This window comes from Choloepus didactylus, chromosome 12, assembly GCF_015220235.1.
Source record: "Choloepus didactylus isolate mChoDid1 chromosome 12, mChoDid1.pri, whole genome shotgun sequence".
Classification (NCBI taxonomy): Eukaryota; Metazoa; Chordata; class Mammalia; order Pilosa; family Megalonychidae; genus Choloepus; species Choloepus didactylus.
The window spans coordinates 22,467,132-22,494,139 of record NC_051318.1 but is presented as its reverse complement, the minus strand read 5'-3'; the positions used below and the strand labels follow the sequence as shown (position 1 = coordinate 22,494,139).

The 27,008-nt window shown below is 34.7% G+C and overlaps 1 protein-coding gene across 2 annotated transcripts in view; it reads right to left on the bottom strand.

Moving 5' to 3' along the window:
- TUBGCP3 (tubulin gamma complex associated protein 3) overlaps positions 1-27,008 on the bottom strand; it is a 175,444-nt gene that overhangs the window by 29,710 nt on the left and 118,726 nt on the right. For both annotated transcript variants that reach the window (XM_037799980.1, XM_037799981.1), the window contains exons 14-17: positions 21,204-21,393; positions 18,799-18,934; positions 17,896-17,964; positions 13,491-13,626 (exon numbers count right to left, since the gene is read on the bottom strand). In XM_037799980.1, the coding sequence (XP_037655908.1) occupies positions 13,491-13,626; positions 17,896-17,964; positions 18,799-18,934; positions 21,204-21,393 (531 nt within the window). The remainder of the gene's footprint in view (positions 1-13,490; positions 13,627-17,895; positions 17,965-18,798; positions 18,935-21,203; positions 21,394-27,008) is intronic.

The window sequence follows — 27,008 nt, the reverse complement described above, 5'->3', positions numbered from 1 at the left end:
GAGGAACTGCCTCTTGCTGAAGAATAAGCATATTATCAAGGACAGAGTAAAAAGCTAAATGATTCCCACTTTTGGTAAATCCAACCACCTTCAGATTTTGCAATAAATTGCCTTGCACTTTTTACTTTCTTTAAAGAAAGACTGCACAGATTAAATCCTGAGCATTTATTTAATCTACTGTTAAAAAAAAAAAAAAACATTCTTAAGAAACACCTGCTCATCTAGCCGAATACGTACCTATATAAGCACTATGTATAGCTAAAAATTATATAGTTTCTTTTTTTAAAAATACTCTAAAACAAACTCTTCCCAATATCAAAATCACCTCTCTGAACTTGTCTTTATAACTGATACTGCCATGTCTAAAAGTGGTTTTATCAAATTAGCTATCTGATTCATTTTTCTCAAGGCTAAGGACTCAAAGGATCATTGCTTCCAAACTCTAATCACCTCTAATCACCTCTAAGTTTCTCCTCCAAACATAATCTGGAAGTCTTCCTTATATCATCAAGCAAGTAGTAATAACAATAATTACAATAATGGTGATGATGATTTTAAACACTTACATGATGCTCACCAAGAGCCAAGCACTGTTCCAGGTACTTTTACATATATTTAATCCTGATAGCAACCCTATGAGATAACTGCTATTAACATCCCAATCTCCCAGATGAGAAGAATGAAGCAGAAATTAGGCTGAAGCTACTATACAGTCATCACTGGTAGTCAGGACTAACCCAGGCAATCCAGCTCCAGCATCTGTGCTGATGACTAACCACTCCAGTTAAAAAAAAAAAAAAAAAAAAGGTTTCTGTAAACACCTAAATCAGGCATAGAGAATTATTTATGTATGTGTAATTATGAAGGACCACTTAATCATCCATATATACAAAACAGCACATATACAAAAAGATACTGTTAAAGAGAAAAACTTCAACTTATCTTCTAAGCTATCATATTTCCTAACTCTAAAACACTGTCAACTGTAAAATGTATCATTATGTGTTTTCACCAAGAAAGAAAAATAGCTGCCAAATAAAATGACAAAATGTCTTAACAGTCCTGTAACGATACATGAATTAGTCACCTTCAAGACACTTCACAATTTCTCCAGCCTTCAACAGTATGGCTTGGCATTCCTTAGATGGGCAATCCTTTTCCATGTATATCAATAACAACATACAGCATACCTTAAGCTCTTTATGGCTACCTTCCTTTTCTTAAGTAATGTAAAGCATCTGGTACTGCTTTACATGAGAAATGGAATTTCAGTCATTCTTTCAATAATAATTCTTTTGCTTCACTAATTTCGAATTTATGCCCCATTGCTGTTTCTATGCCTTTCTGCAAACACAAGTTTTTCATTTCAGTACAGAATCACAATGTGATCTTTTTGAGGACAATTAATCTCACCTGTGGTTGGCATAAAAATGTATCAACAATGTGCATGACTCCACTCAAGCGGCACCAAAAATAGTTATGAACAAGTTAACAAATGTATAGGCAATAATATTCACATCATGACTCCCACCCTGACAAAGACATTAAGATACACTCCAAGAAGTTGAAACATGAAAGAAATGTGTATCTTAGAAGTGATAAAATATGGAAAAAAAAAAACCTCAATAAATATGAACAGTTAAATCTTAGTTCATCACTGTTTTTCAAAATAAATGGTCCTTTATTAGGGCAAAAACAAATTTGGGCTAACCCTGCTTTTTTCCATTTTTACTAGTTTTGCTATTGTCCATGCTGCTATTTATTGTTAACGTTAGGCAAAATATAAAGAAGAAATGGAGTCAAGAGAGAAGAAAAAAGTAAGAAGCAACAGGTTAAGGGATAGTGAACAGAAGCAGTAGGTTGGTTTGCTGATGACCTATTCCAATTCCCTAATAACATGTTTTCCTGTAATGCAGACACTAGAAAACTAAAACGTGCATTTTCCAGATTTCTTTAAAGCTAGGGTGTAAGATGTAATTTAGGTTCTTCCAATCAGATGAATTTGCATAAAACTCAAACTCAAACCTAAGATTCTCGGCATGAGACACCCATGTTACTGGTACAGATCTAGCAGGTACAGTTTAACTCTGGAACCAACAGTTCAGGCAAGGACTTCTTGATTTCCAGGTTGCAGCTAAGATGGTATGATTCTGTAAAAATCAGTTGAGGGAGTATGGAAAAGGTAGCAGATCCCTTGAAGGGCCAGCTGTGCACCATGGTTCTGGGAATCATTTCTAGCAGCCCAGTCTAGAGCTAGCTCCATCGACCCTTCCAAATATTTTGTAAGCACCTTTTTTTTCCAATAATGATTCCAAATACTCATGTATTACCTTTTCCTCATCTCACTAATTGTTCGCTCATTATCTCAAAAATTTCCGTCTTTGTTTTAAAACAAACTTGAGGGACATGAGTATAGATATATAACAATTATATGATCTGGGGCCAGTAACTTTACTTACTGGGTTCAAGAATATTTTGAACCACAAACTGACGCGACTTGACTATGGGATCTCCAAAGCACCTTCCACTTCTAAATCTTTCTGATTCTAGCTATGACGAATGAGCATTACTTAATGGTCCACATGCCCCCATAAAGTTATTTCTATGGTTTGACACTACTCTTGAATATGTATACAAGGACTTATTTCAGACATCAATTCTATTATGAGGATGTTTCATTCAGCAAGATTAGAAAAAATTAAGGAAAATTGGTAACTTTTATTATTATTTTAATAAAGGTATAATTTAGTATTTAGTGTACAAACTCTAATTTTAATCACAACATTATTCATATCAAGAACACATTCAGGATGTTGACAAAGATGGTGGTATAAGGAGGTGTGGAATTTAGTTAGTCCTCTAGAGTAACTAGTAAATGGCCAGGAACAACTAGTAACAACTGTTTGGGCGACATCCATGAGCAGATACACATTGTACACCAGACTGGAAGGGGTGCATGGGCCAAGATCACAGCACAGAACTGTAAGTAAAGCCCCGAAACTGTAGAAGTTGGCGCCCCTCCACCACTGGCACAGCAGGCCAAGTTAGAACACTGTCCTGTGGGAAAAAGAAGCAGTCTATACTAGGAGCAAGGGAAGGTAGCTCAACCCAGTTCCAACTGTGGTTTTAAGTAACAAATTTGGACTACTGAATACAAGCTACGAGCACAGATAAACCCAGAGCAAGCAGGAAAGGAACCCTGAGATCTCTCCCAGAAGAGAGGAGGGGGACTGACAGAAAAAATAATAATAATAATAAATAAATAAAAACAGGCTTGAGTCAGCTGAGTTCAGAATACTGGAAAAGGGCTGCATTCCAAGAAAAGTGGCACACAGAACTGGGTACCAACTCTGGCTCTGAACTGGTGAAACTGGGGGGCTGGGGACTGGCTCTGAAAAGGGGATTTCTTTTTTTCTTCTTTTTTTCCCCCTCTGATTCTAAGTATCTTATTAGAGAAATCCTCAGGCATTTTCAACTGTTAGCAATGACCCAGGCAAGGGTGAAGTTAAGATAGAGAAACAAAGGAAAAAGTGAAGTGAAGGTGATAACTCCCTAAAGGATATATCTTCTCTAAGAAAGGAGGGGGAGGCAGGGCCCAACTCAAGTGACTGCCCTCCCTCGGAGAATTCAGACCCCAGGACCCGGGAGGAATGAAAAAACAGAAACAGCTCAAGTTTGGATTCTGATTCACCTTCAGTCCCTGAAAGAGCCAGGGTCTGTTGAAAATTAAAGGCACCAAACTTCTTTACATCGGTGGGGAGCGGCAGGCTGACAAGTGCCACCTGCTGGGCAGGATAGCAAAGAGTCTACAGGCCTCATAGCAAAGTTTGACAATCTGCTGGGTCTCACCATCAGGAAAACTTGATACCAATTACACCCTCCTCCTGAGACCTGGGCACGTCTGGTCTTGGAAAATCTGATTGGGGTAATCAAGGAAACAAGATGCCTAGTCAACAAAAAAATACAAGTCACACTAGGAAAAACAAAGACATGACCCAGTCAAAGGAACAAACTTATATTTCAAATGAGATACAGAAGTTGAAACAGCTAATTAAAGATCTTCAAACAAATATGCTAAATTAATTCATAAATCAAATCAACAAGTTGAGGAAAGATATGGCAAGAGATGAAGGATATAACAAAAACATTGGGCGAACATAAGGAAGAACTCTAAAGTTTAAAAAAACAATGGGCAGAACTTACGGGAATGAAAGGCACAATCGAACAGACGAAAAACACAATGGAGATATACAACAGCAGATTTGAAGAGGCAGAAGAAAGGATTCGTGCACTAGAGGCAAGGACATATGAAATCCTACAAACAAAAGAAAAGATAGGGAAAACAATGGAAAAATATGAGCAGGGTCTCAAGAAACTGAATGACAACATGAAGCGCACGAATTTATTTGTCATGGGTGTCCCAGAAGGAGAAGAAAAAGGAAAAGGGGCAGAAACAACAATGGAGGAAATGATCATACAAAGGAAGCTCGATAAGACTGTGTGGATTTCTCAGTAGAAACCATGGAGGCGAGAAGGCAATGGTATAATATATTTAAGATACTGAAAGAAAAAAACTGCCAAACAAGAATTCAATATCCAACAAAACTGTCCTTCAAAAATGAGGGAGAGTTTAAAACATTTTCAGACAGACACTGAGAGAGTTTGTGAACAAGAGACCTGCTCTACAAGAAATAGTAAAGGGAGCACTACAGGCAGGCAGGAAACGACAGGAGAAAGAGGTTTAAAGAAGAGGGTAGAAATGAAGACTATCAGTAAGGGTAAACAGAGAGAGAGAAAAAAAAATAAAAATAAAATAAGATATGACATTGCATTAGAAATTGTAGTAAGGTGTAACATATGGATCAAACCAACATGAACCATAAACAGATAGCTGCCCTGCACAACAACAGGTGCTGGCCTGTCTATAAGGGAATGGGAACCAGAGATACGTATAACAAAGGAAGTCACTGAAGCCTAACAGAGTTTACCTGGGAGTTTTTGTAATAGTTAATAGATCACCTGTGTCTCTGCCGAAGGGTAGGCTCCCCCTCTGCAGATGTGCCAGTGAAACTAAGATAACAAAGTCTTTGTGATCATCCCAAGGAACTAGCCCTTCCTTGAGACATGCAGCAAAGCACTTCTACTCCTGGACAAATTGCTGTAAATACTGGCTCAAGTCCCAGGAAAATCTGGAGGTCTCACCCAGGAGGGGATGTTCTGCCTGGGACCATGTGCCAGCTGGGACTCTGATCGGCTGAAGAACCAGGACTTCCCCAGACAGCAGTATCAGATGTGGGGATTTTTCCCAGCTTGGTGAGTTTTTCGTTTGCTTTCCTTTATCTGCTCCACAGACCACTTTGTCTGCTGGGCAGACCACTTACTTTACTTTCAGTTACCGTGTCATTAATGATAAATGTCTGTAACCCTGCTTCAGTACCGAAGTTTTTCTTTTCCTTTCTTTTGTCTGCTGGACAGACCGCTTTACTTTCAACTATCGTATCATTAATAATAAATGTTTATAGTCTTGTAATTCAACAAATTCTCTTATACTACATCAGTTTGTGTCTCTTCCCTCCTCCCATGATTCACCTCACACAACAGACATAAAAAATCCAAAAAACAAAATGGAACACAGTAGACATTACATTGAGTGAAATTAGCCAGAAACAAAAAGACAGACACTGTATGGTCTCACTAATATGAACTAACATTGATGAGCAAACTTTGAGGGTTAAAGTTGAGAACACAGGCTACCAGGAGACAGAAAGAGGTTAGAGTTCGGGCATTTGATGTTGAAGGAGTACAGAAGGTTCAACAAGATTGATTGTATAGATCCAGAAATGGATAGCACAATACTGTGGGATGGTGGCACAATACTGTTAGTACTCGGAACAAAGACGACTGTGAGTAAGGTTGAAAGAGGAAGGCTAGAGGCATGTGTGATACCAGAAGGGACTGTATAACTTAGCAAAACCTTGAGTGCTCAATGATGGTGACTAAATGTACAAATATAAGAATGTTTTTACATGAGGGAGAACATGAATGTCAATCTTACAAGATGTTGACAACTGGATGGTATAGGGGAAAAATAAAATCAATGCAAATTAGTCCACAGAAATAACAAAGTAATATACTTCCATTAATTGTAACAAAGGCAATATACCAAAGCTAAATATCCATAAGAGGGGGGTGTTGGGGGGGGGGGAGTATGGGATTCTTGGTGGTGGTGGTGGTGTCTCACCTTTTCATTGTATTTTTTTTTTATTCTTCATTTTTTTTCTCCTCTTCGTCTTTGCAGAAATGGAAATGTCCTCACATAGACTGTGGCAGTAAATGCATAACTGTGTGATTATACCAGAATCACTGATTGTTTACTTAGGACGGATTTCATGGTGTGTGAATAAAAACTATTTAAAAAAATAAACAGAGGGAAACAAGTGCTGGTGAAAATGTGGAGAGAGTGATGTACCTATTTAATGTTGGGGGGGAAATAGAATGTTGCAGCCCATTTGGAGGGCAGTGTGGTGATTCTACAGGAAGCTAAGTATGGGGTTGCTATATGGTCCTGAAATCCTATTATTGGGTATATACTTGGAAGAACTGACAGCAGGGATTCAAATGGACATTTGCACACTGGTGTTTATGGTAGCAGTATTCACAACTGTCAATGGATGGAGGTAGCTAAGGGTACATTGACTGATAAACAGAATGGTGAACTGTGGATACATACAATGGAATATTGAGCGAGAAAGGAATGAAGTTGTAGGTATGCAAATAGGTGAATGGACCTTGAGGAAAGTATGTTGAATGAAATAAGCCAGAAACGAAAAGAAAAATATAACACCTCACTAATATGGACTAACTATAAAGTGCAAACTCAGAAATGAATCTGAGAGCATAGGTTATCAGGAGAAGGCTTACTGAAAAGGTTCCCAGACTATAAGCTTTTACAGCACTTGCATCTATCCCTGAGTTGTAACGGTTATTTCTAAATTCTGAGATGCTGAGCTCTTTGTGTATAACCTGGTCGGTCCCTGGAACTTCAGGTATCTGTATGACAGCTGAGACTCAGAGCCAGAGTTTGGCAGCTAAGAATGTCAGCATTACCCCATACAGCAACTGCTAAAGAGGATGAAAAAGAGATCAGACTTCATTTAGTGATGTGAATGAAATCCTATGTGGGGCATGACTTCTAGGGGTGAATTTCCCTGGCAACGTGAGACATGACTCCCAGGAATGAGCCTGGACCCAGCATCATATAGGATTGAGAAAGCCTTCTGGACCAAAAGGAGAAGAGAAATAGAACAAAATAAAGTTTCAGTGGCTGAGAGATTTCAAATTTAGAGTCAAGACATCATTCTGGAAGTTATCCTTATGCATTATATATATATATATCCCTTTTAGTTCTTGTTGTATTAGACTAGCTAGAAGGAAATACCTGAAACTGTTGAACTCCAATCCAGTATCCTTGATTCTTGAAGATGATCACGTAACTATATAGCTTATATGGTGATACCATGTGATTGTGAAAACCTTGTGGCTCACCCTCCCTTTATCCAGTGAAGGGACAGATAAGCAAAAAAATGGAGACCAAAAATAAACAAGTAATAGGGGGAGAGAAGGGTATGGGATGTTTGGGTAATCTTTTTTACTTTTTACGTTTATTCTTATTTTTATTTTTTGGAGTAATGAAAATGTTCAAAAATTGATTGTGGGGATGAATGCACAACAACTATATGATGATAGTGTGAACAACTGGTTGTACACTTTGGATGAATATATCTCAATAACTGCTTTAAAAAAAAAAAAAAACATTCACTCATCTAAGATAGTTAAGTTCTATTATCTGAAAGCTAAAAAAGTAAACACCAAACCTCCAATAAACGGTGTTCCATTCCCTATCATAAAAACATTACGGAGAATTAATGTTATTTTTGCAGTTCCCTAAAACTCAACATGTCTCTAACCATTATTTTCTATCTCAGATGAGTAAGTGACTATCTTGAAACCAAACGAAAATCAAAGGAAATGTTATGTCTGGATCAGTCTCAGATTAAGGCCTCACCTAAGGTTCATCTGAGTTTTCTATAAAGGATGAATACATTCTTTGTTTTTTTCAAGAACATAAGAGAAATAAGAGGACAATTTATTTCCCATCAGTAACCCCCACACACACAAAAAGGGAGATTATTTTAACACCATTCTCTTTAAGGTGGGAAAAGAAGGTTCCATCCATCCTTCCCCTCAATCCCACCATACATACACACAAAGGCTGACAAAGAATACAAGCTTATTTACCTATATTTAACTTATTTCATTTTGTGAAATGTTATTTTAAATATGAATTTGGTTGTCACTGTTAGCAATAATTTTTAGGTCACTTGATCTAACAGAAAAAATTCCATACCATTGAAAAGAAACCTTTAAACCACTTTAATATCAACTATTATTTATCTATATGGATGCCAAAAGAAAAATAATGCTACTATCCAATGTTGGCGAGGGCACTGGAAAACAGACAATCTTACGTTAGAAGTGAGTATTATCTTATTAGTAGACCACTTGTCAACATGGATCAAAAGCTTTTGTTGTAAACAACTATTCAAACAGTGTAAAAATATGTTAAAGAATGTTTCTGCATCCTTGTTTATAATGTAGAAAAAGCATAAACAATGTAAATGTTGACTGATTATTCAAAGATTAGATTAAGTAAATTGTAGTACATCTATAACTTTAAATACTATGCAATTGAATATTAACAAAATATATCATTAATACATTATTAAATTTAAATTATCACAAAATATTATGCTGTTTTTGAAATACATATATTATGCACAGAAAGATGTTTAGAAGAACATATGCAAAAATATTAAACAACTGCTGACACTAGGTGGTATGTATATGGTTCATTGTCCACATTCATTATATTTCCCCATATTCTCTGATCTGTTTTTTCAAATATTTTACAAAAATCAATATGAAACAAAGCTGTTTCCATTTTTAAAAGTTTTTACTTCAGTCTTGTAACAACACAGCTTAAGTTGTATAAATAATTGCTAATATATCATATCATAAAATACAACAACATTAGCCACTGAAGACTAGGAGCAAAAATGTACGACACCAGCTAAAACAGCAATAGTCATACTAATAGTCTTACTTTGTACCAGGCACTGTTCTAAATTCTTCACATGTATTAACCCATTTAACCCTTCTTACTAATGATATGAAATAGCCAGTATTATTAATTTCATTTCATACTGAAGAAATTTAAGGACATAGAGGTTAAGCAATTTGCCCAACGTTATATAATTAGCAAGTGCCAGAGTCAGAATTCAAAGCTAGAAAGCCTGGTTCCAGAGCCCTCACTCAATTACTATTCTATACTGTCTTCCAAATAATATATAAAAGACTGTCTGTTCATTATTGTCATTAATTTTTATTCTATTGTAAGGTGGATGCCTCACCAGTATCTAATTCCTTCTCTGCTTGTTTGCATCTTCATAAAATTATTTTTCCTAAACATAGTCATTTATATTAAGAATAAGAATTCATTACATTTTCAGACTACATGGAATATTTGTTGCTAGAATTGTTAATTTCAGCCTTTTGTGCTCCACAAAGTTCGTATACTTAAGCGGTCAATGAAAGCATGAGTGTGTAAGTCAGTTCTAAAGCTTTTCACAAGCAGTGTTGAATTTAAAATATTCAAACCAACAAATGCCATACCAAATTCCTGGTAAAATGAAAAACACTTTTAAGCCTTATTAAAAGGTTCACTGGATTTTTTAAGTGCAAAACCCAAATTAAGGAATTTTTACCCTCACAATTTCCAAAGAAATGTGCTATCTTCTGTACTGAATGCACAAATGCTTACATGAGGACACAGCAGAGGAGTTAAGTATTTTCTGAGAAATAATGATATACATTGTATAAGGCTATTATTCAGACTAAGTTATACCTATAAAATGAGTAGATGAGTGCCTGACAGACACATCATAAGTACTCAATAAATGTTGGCTATTATGAATGCATATGAAAGTAATATCATAGCACAAATTCAAATTTTCTTTTTCCATTATAAAATACCACACGTATTTAAAATGGTAATCACAGCTACAAACATATAATGCAGGGCCATGTTTATTGAATACTTACATTTTAGGAGAAGAGAGAAAAGAGACAGAATAGTATACAACCCCATCTAAAGTACAGCATAAAATTTTTGAAAGGTTATTTTAAGACAGCATGAAATAAGCTGTATTTCTTAGATTATTACTGCAAAACTGAACACACTGAATTTATACATACCTCAAATTAAAGGCATTGTAAAAACTATTAAACTACAAATAAAGACTTCTGTTACAGTAGGAAAAAATAATGTTTTAATATCTTGAAAAATAAGTACACTATTTACCCCATTTTTTTTTTAAATTATCAACCTCTCAACAACTAGTTTTATAAAGACAATCAAATTATTCCTCATACATACTAATTTACCCCACACGTAAAAAGTTTATGTTTTCTTCATTAGAATTTGAGAATTACTGAAATGGTATCACTGTAACACTACTGGCCTGGACATGTGTTTGAATAGGGTAAAGGGTACAGTCTAATCAATTACTATGTAAAAAACTAGTAGGGGATAGTCACATGAAAAGAAAAGAAAGGCTTTAAGGATGGTCTGAAATACTTCCAAGGGTGAAAGTTGGTAATGGCCAGGCAACGGCATAAGCAGAAATTAACCAGCTAATACAGCAAATTTAGAAACGTCCTACACCAAACATAAATCTGAGGCAAAAATATAGAACAACTCTATCAAGTTCTCCTGTAAATAATCTTAGAATTCTTTACAGATGAACAATATGAAGAAGATGGTTTGGTCATACTCACAATCTCAAAAATTATTCATTTGAGATATTATTTTGACAACATTCTTCAAAATAAATTGTTTTGATTATATAGTTGCATACAAATAAATGGAATTTTTTTAGAATTGGAGAAAACATAGGTGGATAAATAACTGATCAACGAATAGCAAAGAAACTTCTAGGCATGAAAGCAATGAAAGAAATAAAAGGAAAAGTTCATTGGTTTGACTGAATTATAACTTTCGGTAAGTGAAAAGCATTAGCAAAAAATTAAAAGGCAATCAAAAACCTGAAAAATATTTATAAAAAATATAAAGAGAAATATCAGTATTTGAGATATTTCTTTATACACTAAAGGGAAGAACATTAATACCCCAATGAAAACATGGGCAAAGAACACAAAACAATTTTCTAAAAAAGAAATATGAATGCCTTTACAAAAAAAAAAAAGGAGAGAAAATGTTTGCCCTTATCAATGATTCTGAAAGCATGAAACAAGCATTTTCATCTATCAAATTGATAATCTGCTTGAAAACAATATCTAATGTTAGCAAAAATAAAGTGATACAGACAACTTTCAGGCAATGAGCACTGTGCTTGTTGGGATATAAATTAAATAAATTGGTACAAGCTTTCTCAAGTAATCTGACAACAAGTATAAGCAGAGTTATTGGAAATAAACTGCATGTCCAACCAAAGGATATAGTAAAAATGGTACACACAAAAATACATAGGAAGCAATATTTTGATGCTATTAAAAATGTTCTATAAGAATTTTTAATGACAAGGCAAAAGGACCCCTGAAAGAATTTGAGACTACTGTATATAGTAGGATCAAATTATGTTAAAATTCTTAATTCTATAAAAAATAAAGAATACATTTTCCCATACATATAGAAAGTTGACCAAAAAAAAAAAAAAAAAAAGTATTAGATGTTAGCTCTAAGGAAGAAAAAACTCATTTTTGATTATTCGATATAAGAAAAATAGGCAAATTCATATAGACATTTCTAAGCCGATATTCAAATCAGAAAAATATATCACAAGAGCTAATACTTACACACTTGTTAAAGAACTCAGATTTCCCATTGCTAACAATAATGGAGATGATTATTTTGAAAGAAGAATGAAACAATGACAAAGAATTTGTAGAACACTGAATTGATCTAAATCAGACTATGTGAAAGATCATGGTACAGTGAGGTGACAACTAAGAACTGATCTACTCAATAGCATTACAAAGAATGCAGAGAGAAGGAGCAGCGTGGATAAACTGAATAACGTACAAGTATACACTGAGTTAAATAAGTAAATGAGTAATCCTATGATATACCTACAGAAGGCTATATGATATAAAGGAAACAGCAAACAGATGCTGAGCTGGAAGCCTCAGGAATGAAGTCCCCTCTGTGACTGGTTCTTGGTCTTGCCTTCATTCAAAGAGGCAACCCATGTGTTTGCCAATCCACATTCCCTAGGAAGTGGTGGTGGTGGGGGGGGTCAACTATGAAGGCAATATTTATTTTCTATAACCATGGAAGTGTTTGAAAGAAAATGTTCCCTCTCACTTTCTTCTTAGCTATTTCAGGGGATTCCTACCCCTTAATTTTCTCTCTGAAAAATTAGTCCAGAGGAAGTAAGTCATGATCATAAGAGTATCATGATCCACTGGAAAAAACTTTCTGGGAATACAATAAACATTGATACCTAATAAAAACTGATAATCTGGTATTTTGACATTGGCTCAGAAAAGTACTCAGTACTGCCTAGCAGCCTTCTCTGGATGTCATTATTTGGAACTTTTGTAGCTGTTCAAGAGATCAGCCTTCAACCTAGTAAAGAAGGAAAGGTCATATAGTCTTTTCATCAAAGCATTGCTCTTTTTTAAAAAAAAAATTACTTTTCATCAATGGAAGTATTTAGGGCATATACACGGTTTAATTCTTCTCTTGAGACATATTTATTGTAATGCTTCCTCAAAGGATTTGACAAAATAAATTTCAAAATAAAGATTTCAAAATAATCTATAACTGAAGTCATTCAATATTTATAACAAAGTAATCTTGACTATCTGACACCAAGAATTTTTTAGACAGTTTTACATTGTAAAATATTATAAAATAATTCTATGTCCTGGTTCATGAACCCAAACAGAACATTAAAGCAATTCTCCAATAAGAATTTAATTAAAACTGGCAAAGTGAATTCTAAATAACTTTAGTTATTTATTAAATGGCTTTCTTTCCCTAAAAGCCATTGATTTATTAAATGGCTTTCTTTCCCTAAAAATCGGCAATTAAAAAAAAAGTACATCTATGAAAATGGGAGTCAAAAGAAAATGATTCTAAAAGAAACTCCATAGTCTAAAAACAAGCCTAACAACTCAATTTTTTTCTGATTTCCAATGAAGTCAAAATAAGCAGCATTACAAATGAGCCTTTTAACAAAAGCCAAAACCAAAAGTAAAACAATAATTCATTTTTTAGTTCAATATTATTATATATACTTAAATTTTTGCTGAGGTGCTGGAAACCATATGAAGTGCAAAGTTTTTGATAAACATATGTAAAGTTAGCACCCAATTTATTTTGATTGTTTATGTGATTAGTATTCTACCTGGCATATTTCTCAGGAGCTTTGCATTACACATATGTCCTTTTCGTATGTCAGTAAGGATATATTCCATCCGTTTAGCCCGCCACAGGAAGTTAAATACTCTTAAGTAATGACTCATACATTCTCGAGTAAATACCTGAAAGGAAGAGCAGAAGATAGGCTTATATTATTCCACGGCATAAGAATCTTTCTAATACAAGTCTCAATGTTTGTTTTGTTTTCTGTTTAAAAAAGCCAGAGAATGAATACTCTAACAAATTTTAGATAAATACATAAACTAATAAATTTTAAGTAGCATGCAAGCAACAATATAGCACATTTTAGGGAAGTATAATATAACCACAACATTTACTGACTACTTAAGTGCCAAGCAGCATGCAAATCAAATCACAATAATATAAGGTAAATATTTTTTATGCCAGTTTTACATATGGGGAAACAAAGGCCTAAAGTTGCACAGCTAGTAAATGGGAAGTCAGGAATTTTAAACCTAGTCTAAACTGTGGACTTTTAACAACAACTACAAATGTGTAGCTATTTTTTCTACCCTAACCTATCTGAGCGATATGTGAAGTAGAACCACACTTTCTTCTGAAACAATATCTCATTACAGTAGTGAATCTCATGGAAGGTAAGCTTAGAAGAATCTCCAGACTGAAAACAGTCCTCCAGTTTATTCTAATATATTATTTATTGCTTCTGAATACTTCACCCCAGTGTAATTGGAAAGCAGATTCGCAATCATGGGAGAATGAGCCATTGTTGGGTAGATTATGCTGGACCTCCCTTCCATGCCCATCCACATTCCAGGATTGCTAGACTTAGCAACCCTAGTTATATTTCAATTTAACCCAGTTAAATTTGAATTGCAGAAAAACTATGAAAATTTTTTTTAGTACAAGGATGCTGCATGCATACAGGTAATGAACAGGGTTTTCTGCAAACTGCAGCCAAAACATTTCTAATTGATACCAATGTGTATATAACAGACTCCGGCACATTTCTATCCTTTCCTAAATGACTTCGGCAGAAAATTTACTAAATATTTGTAATCACTGTTTATACTTACTGTATAGTCAACTGGAAATAGACCACCTGCAAATTATACCCCCAATATATTCCAAACAGAACCTGATTTCTCAACAGCAGGATTAGGCTGGGAATCAAGAAGCATATGCTCTATTCAGAGCTTTCGTCTCATTCCCTAAAACCTAGCCTTGTTGATGCATATCTTTGGATCTTTACTCATATTAATGTTTTGTAATGCCTTATTCTTTCATTTTCACCTGCTTAAATCCTATCTGTCCTTCAAAGATGGAAACCACACATCTTTCTTTGGTCTCATCTATTTTTCTCTTCTTCGGCAATTATGACATTTATTCCTTGATTCTTACAAATTTAGTATTTAATTGCATTGTTTTACCTGTTTTCTTATTTTTTTTTTATTTCTCATCAGTTAGCAAGGATTGTTTACTTATTCTTCTATACGCCTTTTTTACCAAATACCACGTATTTGGTAGGTGCTTACTACTGACTAATGATTAAATGCCTGAACAGGAGTGATAAAAGAAATGCTTTGAAAGGTACTGCAAAATCAAAGATGAATGTTTTATCTATTTTGTTTGCTACCCACACTATTAATGCTGTTGCAATTATAGAAATAAAGGATGAGCTATTTGAATAATTTTATGAATAAATTAAAGGACTCTTTGCTATACAAATGATATTTCATAGGGTTCCTTTAAGTACCAATATCCCACAACAGATTAAAAGTGATTTGATTTTAAAAAATCCCAATTAATCACAACTATTTAGAAATGTTAACTCTTTAAGAGGAAGACATTCATATTCCACTGCATTTCTATGGGGGAAAACATCAATCACAATTGTTTATAGCTTTTCTATTGATATGGTCTTTCAGTCCATCTCTTACTGTAAAATAAGATTGAGAGAAATACTAAACAAATATGCTTCTGACACTGATCCCTGGAAAATGACAGAAATAAATGGATTTTTATCCTATTTTCAAACTGAGAAGATTAAAGATAAACTTTCTTTATTCTTCTTCACCCAATATTAAGCTATCTTATCACACATTACAACTGTGTGACCTTAAAAAAAAAATCATGAATCCTCTGTTAGGTGCATGTCAACATTAAATGATCTAATCAAACTAAAATTTTGGATAAAATAATGAACTCTTCTCAAATAGTTTAAGATTCATAAAAACAAGACTGAACAAAAAAATTTTTAATGCTTAATGAACTTTATTTAGCTAATATACTTTCATTTATGTAACATGAGTTTTTAATTTCCCAGATTATTTTTCCAAATTAAACCCATACTAAAATTTTATTGATACTGTATATCACAGTATTAGGTATGAGGCTAAAATTATGTTTTATAAGATATAATTATATAATTATGTTATATAGGTATGTATCATTATAATTAAATTCTATACAAAAATGACAACCTAAACTAATTAGAATAAAAAGGGAATAGAGATAATACAATAAGTTAAATTTAAGAGAAGAAAAGTAGTAAACCCATTTTCTTCTAAACCATGAATTTAAAAATATTTTTCAATACAGTCCTCTTTATATCATTGTATCTTTTGTATACAACTGCATACAATTTAGTCTTTCTCTGATAATTAAAAATTATTTCAATTTCTAATATTAATCTAAATACAAAAAATTGTGCAACAATATGGCTATATGTATAGCAATTTAACTAAAAAAATATAACAACCCCAGAACAAACCCTAATCCTAGAACTGGAATGGTAAACACCAGACATACAAAAAATCACCTCCCACCATACTATGTCCCTAGCAGATACTGTTAATCAACTGTAGGACTCTTTCTCCTTCTTTTGCAATCCAGCATTCCAGGTTGCCACTCTCAATCCACTGGAATTGGCATAAAAATTGACATCTATTTGCCATCCCTATACTATAAGTTTATGTTTTTAAAAACAAATCTATGATATAAACTTCTTTGCTTGGCTCTTTCTAGTAAAGCAGACCCTTTAAAAACCTAAAAATTTAACAATATAATACTGCACAAACAACTGTTTATGTAAAAAGGTAGTTGCATAAACTTTGATATTCCTAATAAGATCTGCAATATTATAAAATAATTAACTTATTGTGTATATAGATCAAATTCAGTTTAATTATTTCTCCAGGTATACCTATTCATCAACACACTTAGGTTTTGCAAAATATTCACTGTAATTAACTCAACTGTGGTATCTTTTACACTAAGAAAATAATATGCAGTGTACAAAATATTAACAAGGCAGGTAATATGAAGTTTCTAATTTAAATAACTTTTTAAAATACCATACTGCCTTATAATACATTATAACTAAAACTGTTCAAGCTATAAGTCAAAGGACAAAAGTCTAATGTGGATGTGACAAAAATTAAATTTAAGAGCAGTTATGCATTTAAAATATAGTAACTATGATTTGGTAAAGTTTAAACATTGGGAATTTATATGTTAAAAAACTGCAACAATAGCTAACACTTCTGAGAGACATAACAGACACATTCATCAACAGCAAAACTGTTAATCCAAAAGTCAAAACCACTTTGGTGAAATTCTTCTAGCAGAGGGTGATTTATATTTTGAAAGGCAATGAAAAACTGTGATAGAGTCAGATTCTATCAGAATCACCAAGAAGAAATTTTAGAGCCAAGTTTCTTTTTAACAAAATATTTGCCCCAATAATTAAAAGAGACATAATGCCCTTGTTCAATATTTCAGATATACAAATTATTGAAGTAAGTTCAAAGAGCCATCTTGGTCAAGGAGAATTTATTCAAGTCTGAATAAAGAAAAAATAAACACTTTAAGAAAGCGTATTTTAATTGAAGACACATAAAAAGACAACTCTGCTGGTCAGTTTTTTATGATTTGGCAACTGTTAAAAGAAACAGTACATTTATGTATGGTAAATTTACTATGAACAATAGTACAGCTATTTTCTCATCAGTTTAAAAGAATATGAAATATCAAATTTTATTTAATTTAAAAATGATTCTCCTAAAATATACTTTATAGTTTCTTTCAAATTATCCTAAATTAGTTGCTATAGTCTAAGTATAATGGAACAAAATGAACAATACATTCATTAAGTACTTGCTGAAACCTATGATGGAACAAATGATATTTTCAAGAATTCTTAAAATAATAGAGCATTTTAGAACTCATTAATAATTATTTAAAATACACAGACAATTTTGGCTTAAGTATTCATTCAATGGACAGCTCTTAAATGTCAACTGATCACTTTAATTAGAATTTCTTAGAGAAGAAAGCCAAATGTAAAACAATGAAATGTGTAGCGATCTTAATAGCTGTGAATACTATAAAAATACACAGAATGATCTTACAGTGGCAATTGGTCCATCAACATGATAATCTAGGCTGAAGACATCCCACCCAGTGTCACCTGGAGAGACCTAATACCAAACAAACAAACAAACAAATTACAAATAATTGCAGGACTTTCTATGAGTGTTAAGATCACTATTAAAGAAAAAGTAGCAAATCATGCCCAATTTTTATAAACTGCTTAAAAGTGTTGAGAGCAAGGAATCATTATCTTTTTGTCAACTTCTGTATCCTCAGCATTCAGACACTGGCACAGAGCAGGTACTCTACAAATATTTTTGAATGAATGCGATATTTTTGAATGAATATTGTAAACATGTTTAAATTAATCACCATTGTTATGACTTAATGTACTTAAATTCTTACAAGTCAGTGTTTTAAGAAAACCAACAGATTCTAATGGTCCTTCATTACAATTGAGCAAATAATGATGTTTATAATGACCCATGTCCCTAAGAAAAGTTGCCATCAAACTGAAATCTAAAAAGTAAAACATTCTACTTTTAATAAATATTATACATCATCTTTCATGTCTATGAATTTCCTATTAATAGTAACTATGATTTACTATGTGCTACCAAGAACTATGATAAATATTTTATGTACTTTATCCAATTTAAACCGCACAACCCTGTGAGGTATCCCCTTTTTAGATAATGAAACTGAAACTTAGTGAGATTGACATTAAGTGACTTGCCAAAAATCACACAACTAACAAGTGAGAGAGCTAGTATTCAAATTTAAGTTATCCAGTCTTCCAATAATGGCATTAACCAGTAAGCTGAACTACATCTTAAATACGTTGAAAATATTAGCGAAAATACCCTGGTCTCAGAGTTTATTTTGTTTTGTTTCTGTTTTCTTACAGAGAAGTGTCTTTCAAACAGAGAAAGTTAAAATACCTCCAGAAGTCTAACATCCAGTCTTTTGAGAATTTCAGGACTGTCAAACTGTGCATTGGTTGCTCTGACAGCAGTTTCAAGAATTCCAGTCAAGTTATGCTGATACAGAGTGGTAGCCGGACGGACGAGTTCTGGTCTAACAGATTTTTTAAAAATTAATGAAAATGTTACTTGAATTTTTAATGAACTTTGGAAAACTTATAAATTATAAAAAGAGTTCAAATGATAAAAACTGAGAACACAAATGGAATGAATATAACAATGTGTTAACAAAAGTTTCACAGTATTAACAGTAAATAGGGTTTTACTGATTATTTAGGGGAATAAAACATTTCTTTAAAATCTCAAAAAAATTAATTTTGATTCATCTTAGATTGGAAATAGTTAAACATGCCTTGAATGTTAATGACAAAAGTTTTCAAACTTAAGACTGCCCTATAAGCAGCATGTATTATTTTAATTTCCTATATGAGATCCAAATGGGATAAAAGAGCAGAGGTCTTCATTAAATGAAAAAAAAACAATAAAATACATGGAAGTCATGATTCTAAATGACTAGGAACTACTGCATTATCAGCAAACATTTCTTAAGGGTTAACCGTATTTTATATACGCAGATAACATTTCTCTAATTAAGAGCTGATCAAGTCAACAATATAGCCCATCATCGTCAAATGTACAAATAAACCCCACTAATTCACAGGCCTTTAGAAATCAATTTGCCTATGACAATAAAATATTAGGCAGAGAAAAGATTGACAAAAAACAAGATGCAACATCAACTCTCAGATAAATCTGAAGAGAGCTGGATTGTTTGTATGGCACTCCCCTTTTAAAAACCAGAAACTTAAAACATGCCTTCTAGAAGAAAGAAATTTTTCATTTAATAGCAAGAATGAGATATTTTAAATATGAAAATACAGCATGAGGCAAATACGTAAGTCAGCTAAATGATCTAATACATAGTATGTTACATGGACCTCTAAATTTTACTTCAACTTTATACTGTAAGAAATGACTTGCTAATCTCTATACACATCAACTTCCATACATACTCTCTCTTAAGGAACTTAATGAATCTACACATCCCGCATCTTCACATGTACTCACACTTTAGCCCTCTGGCATTTAAGAACATTTCATCACTTAAAAACTCCTGACCACTTATACCTCCAACAGGAAATCTCATGACCAGTATTTAACTTTGTAGTAAACCCATTCTTTACTTAAACTGCAGAAATGCTACTTCAATGAGTATAATTGCAAGCCTTTTAATGTTTAGCAAACAATCAACTCTTTCATAAGCTAACTGATCTAATAATTTGACTGTGTTACTCGAGCTTGTAGAAAAATATCAGCTATTGCTGCATGTGCCTCAAGACACTAAATTATTCTTCATATTGAGAAATGACTTCTGGTAGAAGGTAGGACTTTAATAGCTTATATGTCTAAAATATTGGTTCTCAAAGCGTAGTCCCCTCTTCAGCAGCATCATCATGAACAGGGAACTAGTTAGAAACACAAATTTTGAGCCATACCCCAATCTCCTTAATCAGAAATTCTGGAGGTAGGCAATCAAGTAGCCAGCAATCTATTTTAACAAACCCACTAAGGGATTCTGATGAACACTGAAGTTTGAGAACCAAAGGCCTAAAACAAATGCTTGATTACCACAGGTATAATTTAAAGGTAACTATTTTAAGTGTCCTAAAGGGAACATAAAAAATAATAATTTCCATTGTTATAAATGCCTGAGTGAAAATCACTATGTCACGTGCTATGGCCCACAACTTGGAGCACTCCCTCGCCAGTGTTGCCGAGCACCCTTGGATTGCATCCCTAGGATCTGGATTGTTTCTAGAGCCATGAGCATAATTCACTCTGATTCGGAGCTGTCTGCATCTCTATGGATGGAAGGGAAGGACACACATTTAATTCTGGAATTGATGATGCCATGAGAAACATCAGGAACGAAAAAAAAGGGTAGCATTTTTCTTTAACATGAAACAGTGTAAACTAAAAATATGGAACAAAAAGTTAAGTTTTAAAATATACATTTATTTTTCTGATTAATTTCAAACTAAAGCTAAAATTAATTTTGATTACATCATGAACTCCTTTTATGTTAATGACTACTGTAAGTGCCACAGTGCTAGTAACAAGTACCTAATATTAATAAAGCAAGTATAAGACTGCTGGTAACCAGAACAGAAATGGGAGTTTAACTTATAAAAATTTTGCAATTTTACATTTTCAATTTGTATTTAAAAAAATAAGCTAAGTAAGAATTCAACCCATAATCCTCTAATGCCATTTATTCCTTTAAACAAAAATTATAAGGATCTTTCTATCATGTTTAATCTATCATAAATTTGTAAAATTCAAAATAGTCATAGTTTTCTTACTTAAGCAAATCCATTAAGTGCCTTATAAAATCTCCTTGACCAAGAAGTAAGTACCGCCTCATTGCCTGCATGTGGTCCAGCAAACTGTATTTTTTATTGAGAACATCCAATAGATATTTGCTGGTCTCAAAATAAGCTGCATCAATTTTCCCTTGAAATGCATTTTCTAAATCTGTGAATAAATCTGCAGCTGTAAAGAACAAAAGACAAAGTATACATACATATAGTATTTGTATTTTAACAAATGAAACTGAAAAGACATGCACATTCAAAAGTCAATACCGACGCCTGTAAAATGATGTCAAAGAAAGGCTAAACACAAGCCATGTGCAGTATATTTAGTGAATTCAAAGCATAATCACAAAACTGTGAAACTGAAAATTCTAATATTCAGCTGAATTTACAGCAAACATCTACATTTTGACTTACAAAAGGAACTAGTGAGGCGGGGCAAGATGGCAGACTGGTGAGCTGTATGTTTTAGTTACTCCTCCAGGAAAGTAGGTAAAAAGCCAGGAACTGCGTGGACTGGACACCACAGAGCAATCTGTCTTTGGGCATACTTCATACAACACTCATGAAAATGTGGAACTGCTGAGATCAGCGAAATATGTAAGTTTTTGCGGCCAGGGGACCCGCGCCCCTCCCTGCCAGGCTCAGTCCCGGGGGAGGAGGGGCTGTCAGCTCCGGGAAGGAGAAGGGAGAATTGCAGTGGCTGCTCTTATCGGAAACTCATTCTACTGATTCAAACTCCAACCATAGATAGACTGAGACCAGACACCAGAGACTCTGAGAGCAGCCAGCCCAGCAGAGAGGAGACAGGCATAGAAAAAAAACAACACGAAAAACTCCAAAATAAAAGCAGAGGATTTTTGGAGTTCTGGTGAACACAGAAAGGGGAAGGGCGGAGATCAGGCCTTGAGGCGCATATTCAAATCCCGAAGCAAAGCTGATCTCTCTGCCCTGTGCACCTTTCCTTAATGGCCCTGGTTGCTTTGTCTATTAGCATTTCAATAACCCATTAGATCTCTGAGGAGGGCCGTTTTTTTTTTTTTTTTTTTTAAATCCTTTTTGCTTTTTCTAAAACAATTACTCTAAGAAGCTCAATACAGAAAGCTTCAAAGAATTGAAATTTGGGCACGTCAAGTCAAGAGCAGAACTAAGAGAGCTCTGAGACAAAAGGCAATAATCCAGTGGCTGAGAAAATTCACTAAACAACACAACTTCCCAAGAAAAGGGGGGTGTCCGCTCACAGCCACCATCCTGGTGGACAGGAAACACTCCTGCCCATCGCCAGCCCCATAGCCCAGAGCTGCCCCAGACAACCCAGTGTGACGGAAGTGCTTCAAATAACAGGCACACACCACAAAACTGGGCGTGGACATTAGCCTTCCCTGCAACCTCAGCTGAATGTCCCAGAGCTGGGAAGGGGGAGCAGTGTGAATTAACAGAGCCCCATTCAGCCATCATTTGAGCAGACTGGGAGCCTCCCAACACAGCCCAGCAGCCCAGAACTGCCCTGGGGGGACGGCACTCACCTGTGACATAGCACAGTCATCCCTCAACAGAGGACCCGGGGTGCACGGCCTGGAAGAGGGGCCCACTTGCAAGTCTCAGGAGCCATACGCCAATACCAAAGACTTGTGGGTCAGTGGCAGAGACAAACTGTGGCAGGACTGAACTGAAGGATTAGACTATTGCAGCAGCTTTAAAACTCTAGGATCATCAGGGAGATTTGATTGTTAGGGCCACCCCCCCTCCCCGACTGCCCAGAAACACGCCCCACATACAGGGCAGGCAACACCAACTACACACGCAAGCTTGGTACACCAATTGGGCCCCACAAGACTCACTCCCCCACTCACCAAAAAGGCTAAGCAGGGGAGATCTGGCTTGTGGAGAACAGGTGGCTCGTGGACGCCACCTGCTGGTTAGTTTGAGAAAGTGTACTCCACGAAGCTGTAGATCTGATAAATTAGAGATAAGGACTTCAACTGGTCTACAAACCCTAGAGAACCCTATCAAGTTCAGCAAATGCCACGAGGCCAAAAACAACAGAAAATTATAAAGCATATGAAAAAACCAGACGATATGGATAACCCAAGCCCAAGCACCCAAATCAAAAGACCAGAAGAGACACAGCACCTAGAGCAGCTACTCAAAGAACTAAAGATGAACAATGAGACCATAGTACGGGATATGAAGGAAATCAAGAAGACCCTAGAAGAGCATAAAGAAGACATTGCAAGACTAAATAAAAAAATGGATGATCTTATGGAAATTAAAGAAACTGTTGACCAAATTAAAAAGATTCTGGACACTCATAGTACAAGACTAGAGGAAGTTGAACAACGAATCAGTGACCTGGAAGATTACAGAATGGAAAATGAAAGCATAAAAGAAAGAATGGGGAAAAAAATTGAAAAACTCGAAATGGACCTCAGGGATATGATAGATAATATGAAACGTCCGAATATAAGACTCATTGGTGTCCCAGAAGGGGAAGAAAAGGGTAAAGGTCTAGGAAGAGTATTCAAAGAAATTGTTGGGGAAAACTTCCCAAATCTTCTAAACAACATAAATACACAAATCATAAATGCTCAGCGAACTCCAAATAGAATAAATCCAAAAAAACCCACTCCGAGACATATACTGATCACACTGTCAAACATAGAAGAGAAGGAGCAAGTTCTGAAAGCAGCAAGAGAAAAGCAATTCACCACATACAAAGGAAACAGCATAAGACTAAGTAGTGACTACTCAGCAGCCACCATGGAGGCAAGAAGGCAGTGGCACGATATATTTAAAATTCTGAGTGAGAGGAATTTCCAGCCAAGAATACTTTATCCAGCAAAGCTCTCCTTCAAATTTGAGGGAGAGCTTAAATTTTTCACAGACAAAGAAATGCTGAGAGAATTTGCTAACAAGAGACCTGCCCTACTGGAGATACTAAAGGGAGCCCTACAGACAGAGAAACAAAGACAGGACAGAGAGACCTGGAGAAAGGTTCAGTACTAAAGAGATTCGGTATGGGTACAATAAAGGATATTAATAGAGAGAGGGAAAAATATGGCAAACATAATCCAAAGGATAAGATGGCCGATTCAAGAAATGCCTTCATGGTTTTAACGTTGAATGTAAATGGATTAAACTCCCCAATTAAAAGATATAGATTCGCAGAATGGATCAAAAAAAATGAACCATCAATATGTTGCATACAAGAGACTCATCTTAGACACAGGGACACAAAGAAACTGAAAGTGAAAGGATGGAAAAAAATATTTCATGCAAGCTACAGCCAAAAGAAAGCAGGTGTAGCAATATTAATCTCAGATAAAATAGACTTCAAATGCAGGGATGTTTTGAGAGACAAAGAAGGCCACTACATACTAATAAAAGGGGCAATTCAGCAAGAAGAAATAACAATCGTAAATGTCTATGCACCCAATCAAGGTGCCACAAAATACATGAGAGAAACATTGGCAAAACTAAAGGAAGCAATTGATGTTTCCACAATAATTGTGGGAGACTTCAACACATCACTCTCTCCTATAGATAGATCAACCAGACAGAAGACCAATAAGGAAATTGAAAACCTAAACAATCTGATAAATGAATTAGATTTAACAGACATCTACAGGACATTACATCCCAAATCACCAGGATACACATACTTTTCTAGTGCTCACGGAACTTTCTCCAGAATAGATCATATGCTGGGACATAAAACAAGCCTCAATAAATTTAAAAAGATTGAAATTATTCAAAGCACATTCTCTGACCACAATGGAATACAATTAGAAGTCAATAACCATCAGAGACTTAGAAAATTCACAAATACCTGGAGGTTAAACAACACACTCCTAAACAATCAGTGGGTTAAAGAAGAAATAGCAAGAGAAATTGCTAAATATATAGAGACGAATGAAAATGAGAACACAACATACCAAAACCTATGGGATGCAGCAAAAGCAGTGCTAAGGGGGAAATTTATAGCACTAAACGCATATATTAAAAAGGAAGAAAGAGCCAAAATCAAAGAACTAATGGATCAACTGAAGAAGCTAGAAAATGAACAGCAAACCAATCCTAAACCAAATACAAGAAAAGAAATAACAAGGATTAAAGCAGAAATAAATGACATAGAGAACAAAAAAACAATAGAAAGGATAAATATCACCAAAAGTTGGTTCTTTGAGAAGATCAACAAGATTGACAAGCCCCTAGCTAGACTGACAAAATCAAAAAGAGAGAAGACCCATATAAACAAAATAATGAATGAAAAAGGTGACATAACTGCAGATCCTGAAGAAATTTAAAAAATTATAAGAGGATATTATGAACAACTGTATGGCAACAAACTGGATAATGTAGAGGAAATGGACAATTTCCTGGAAACATATGAACAACCTAGACTGACCAGAGAAGAAATAGAAGACCTCAACCAACCCATCACAAGCAAAGAGATCCAATCAGTCATCAAAAATCTTCCCACAAATAAATGCCCAGGGCCAGATGGCTTCACAGGGGAATTCTACCAAACTTTCCAGAAAGAACTGACACCAATCTTACTCAAACTCTTTCAAAACATTAAAAAAAATGGAACACTACCTAACTCATTTTATGAAGCTAACATCAATCTAATACCAAAACCAGGCAAAGATGCTACAAAAAAGGAAAACTACCGGCCAATCTCTCTAATGAATATAGATGCAAAAATCCTCAACAAAATACTTGCAAATCGAATCCAAAGACACATTAAAAAAATCATACACCATGACCAAGTGGGGTTCATTCCAGGCATGCAAGGATGGTTCAACATAAGAAAATCAATCAATGTATTACAACACATTAAAAACTCGAAAGGGAAAAATCAATTCATCATCTCAATAGATGCTGAAAAAGCATTTGACAAAATCCAACATCCCTTTTTGATAAAAACATTTCAAAAGGTAGGAATTGAAGGAAACTTCCTCAACATGATAAAGAGCATATATGAAAAACACACAGCCAGCATAGTACTCAATGGTGAGAGACTGAAAGCCTTCCCTCTAAGATCAGGAACAAGACAAGGATGCCCGCTGTCACCACTGTTATTCAACATTGTGCTGGAAGTGCTAGCCAGGGCAATCCGGCAAGACAAAGAAATAAAAGGCATCCAAATTGGAAAAGAAGAAGTAAAACTGTCATTGTTTGCAGACGATATGATCTTATATCTAGAAAACCCTGAGAAATCAACGATACACCTACTAGAGCTAATAAACAAATTTAGCAAAGTAGCGGGATACAAGATTAATGCACATAAGTCAGTAATGTTTCTATATGCTAGAAATGAACAAACTGAAGAGACACTCAAGAAAAAGATACCATTTTCAATAGCAACTAAAAAAATCAAGTACCTAGGAATAAACTTAACCAAAGATGTAAAAGACCTATACAAAGAAAACTACATAACTCTACTAAAAGAAATAGAAGGGGACCTTAAAAGATGGAAAAATATTCCATGTTCATGGATAGGAAGGCTAAATGTCATTAAGATGTCAATTCTACCCAAGCTCATCTACAGATTCAATGCAATCCCAATCAAAATTCCAACAACCTACTTTGCAGACTTGGAAAAGCTAGTTATCAAATTTATTTGGAAAGGGAAGATGCCTCGAATTGCTAAAGACACTCTAAAAAAGAAAAACGAAGTGGGAGGACTTACACTCCCTGACTTTGAAGCTTATTATAAAGCCACAGTTGCCAAAACAGCATGGTACTGGCACAAAGATAGACATATAGATCAACGGAATCGAATTGAGA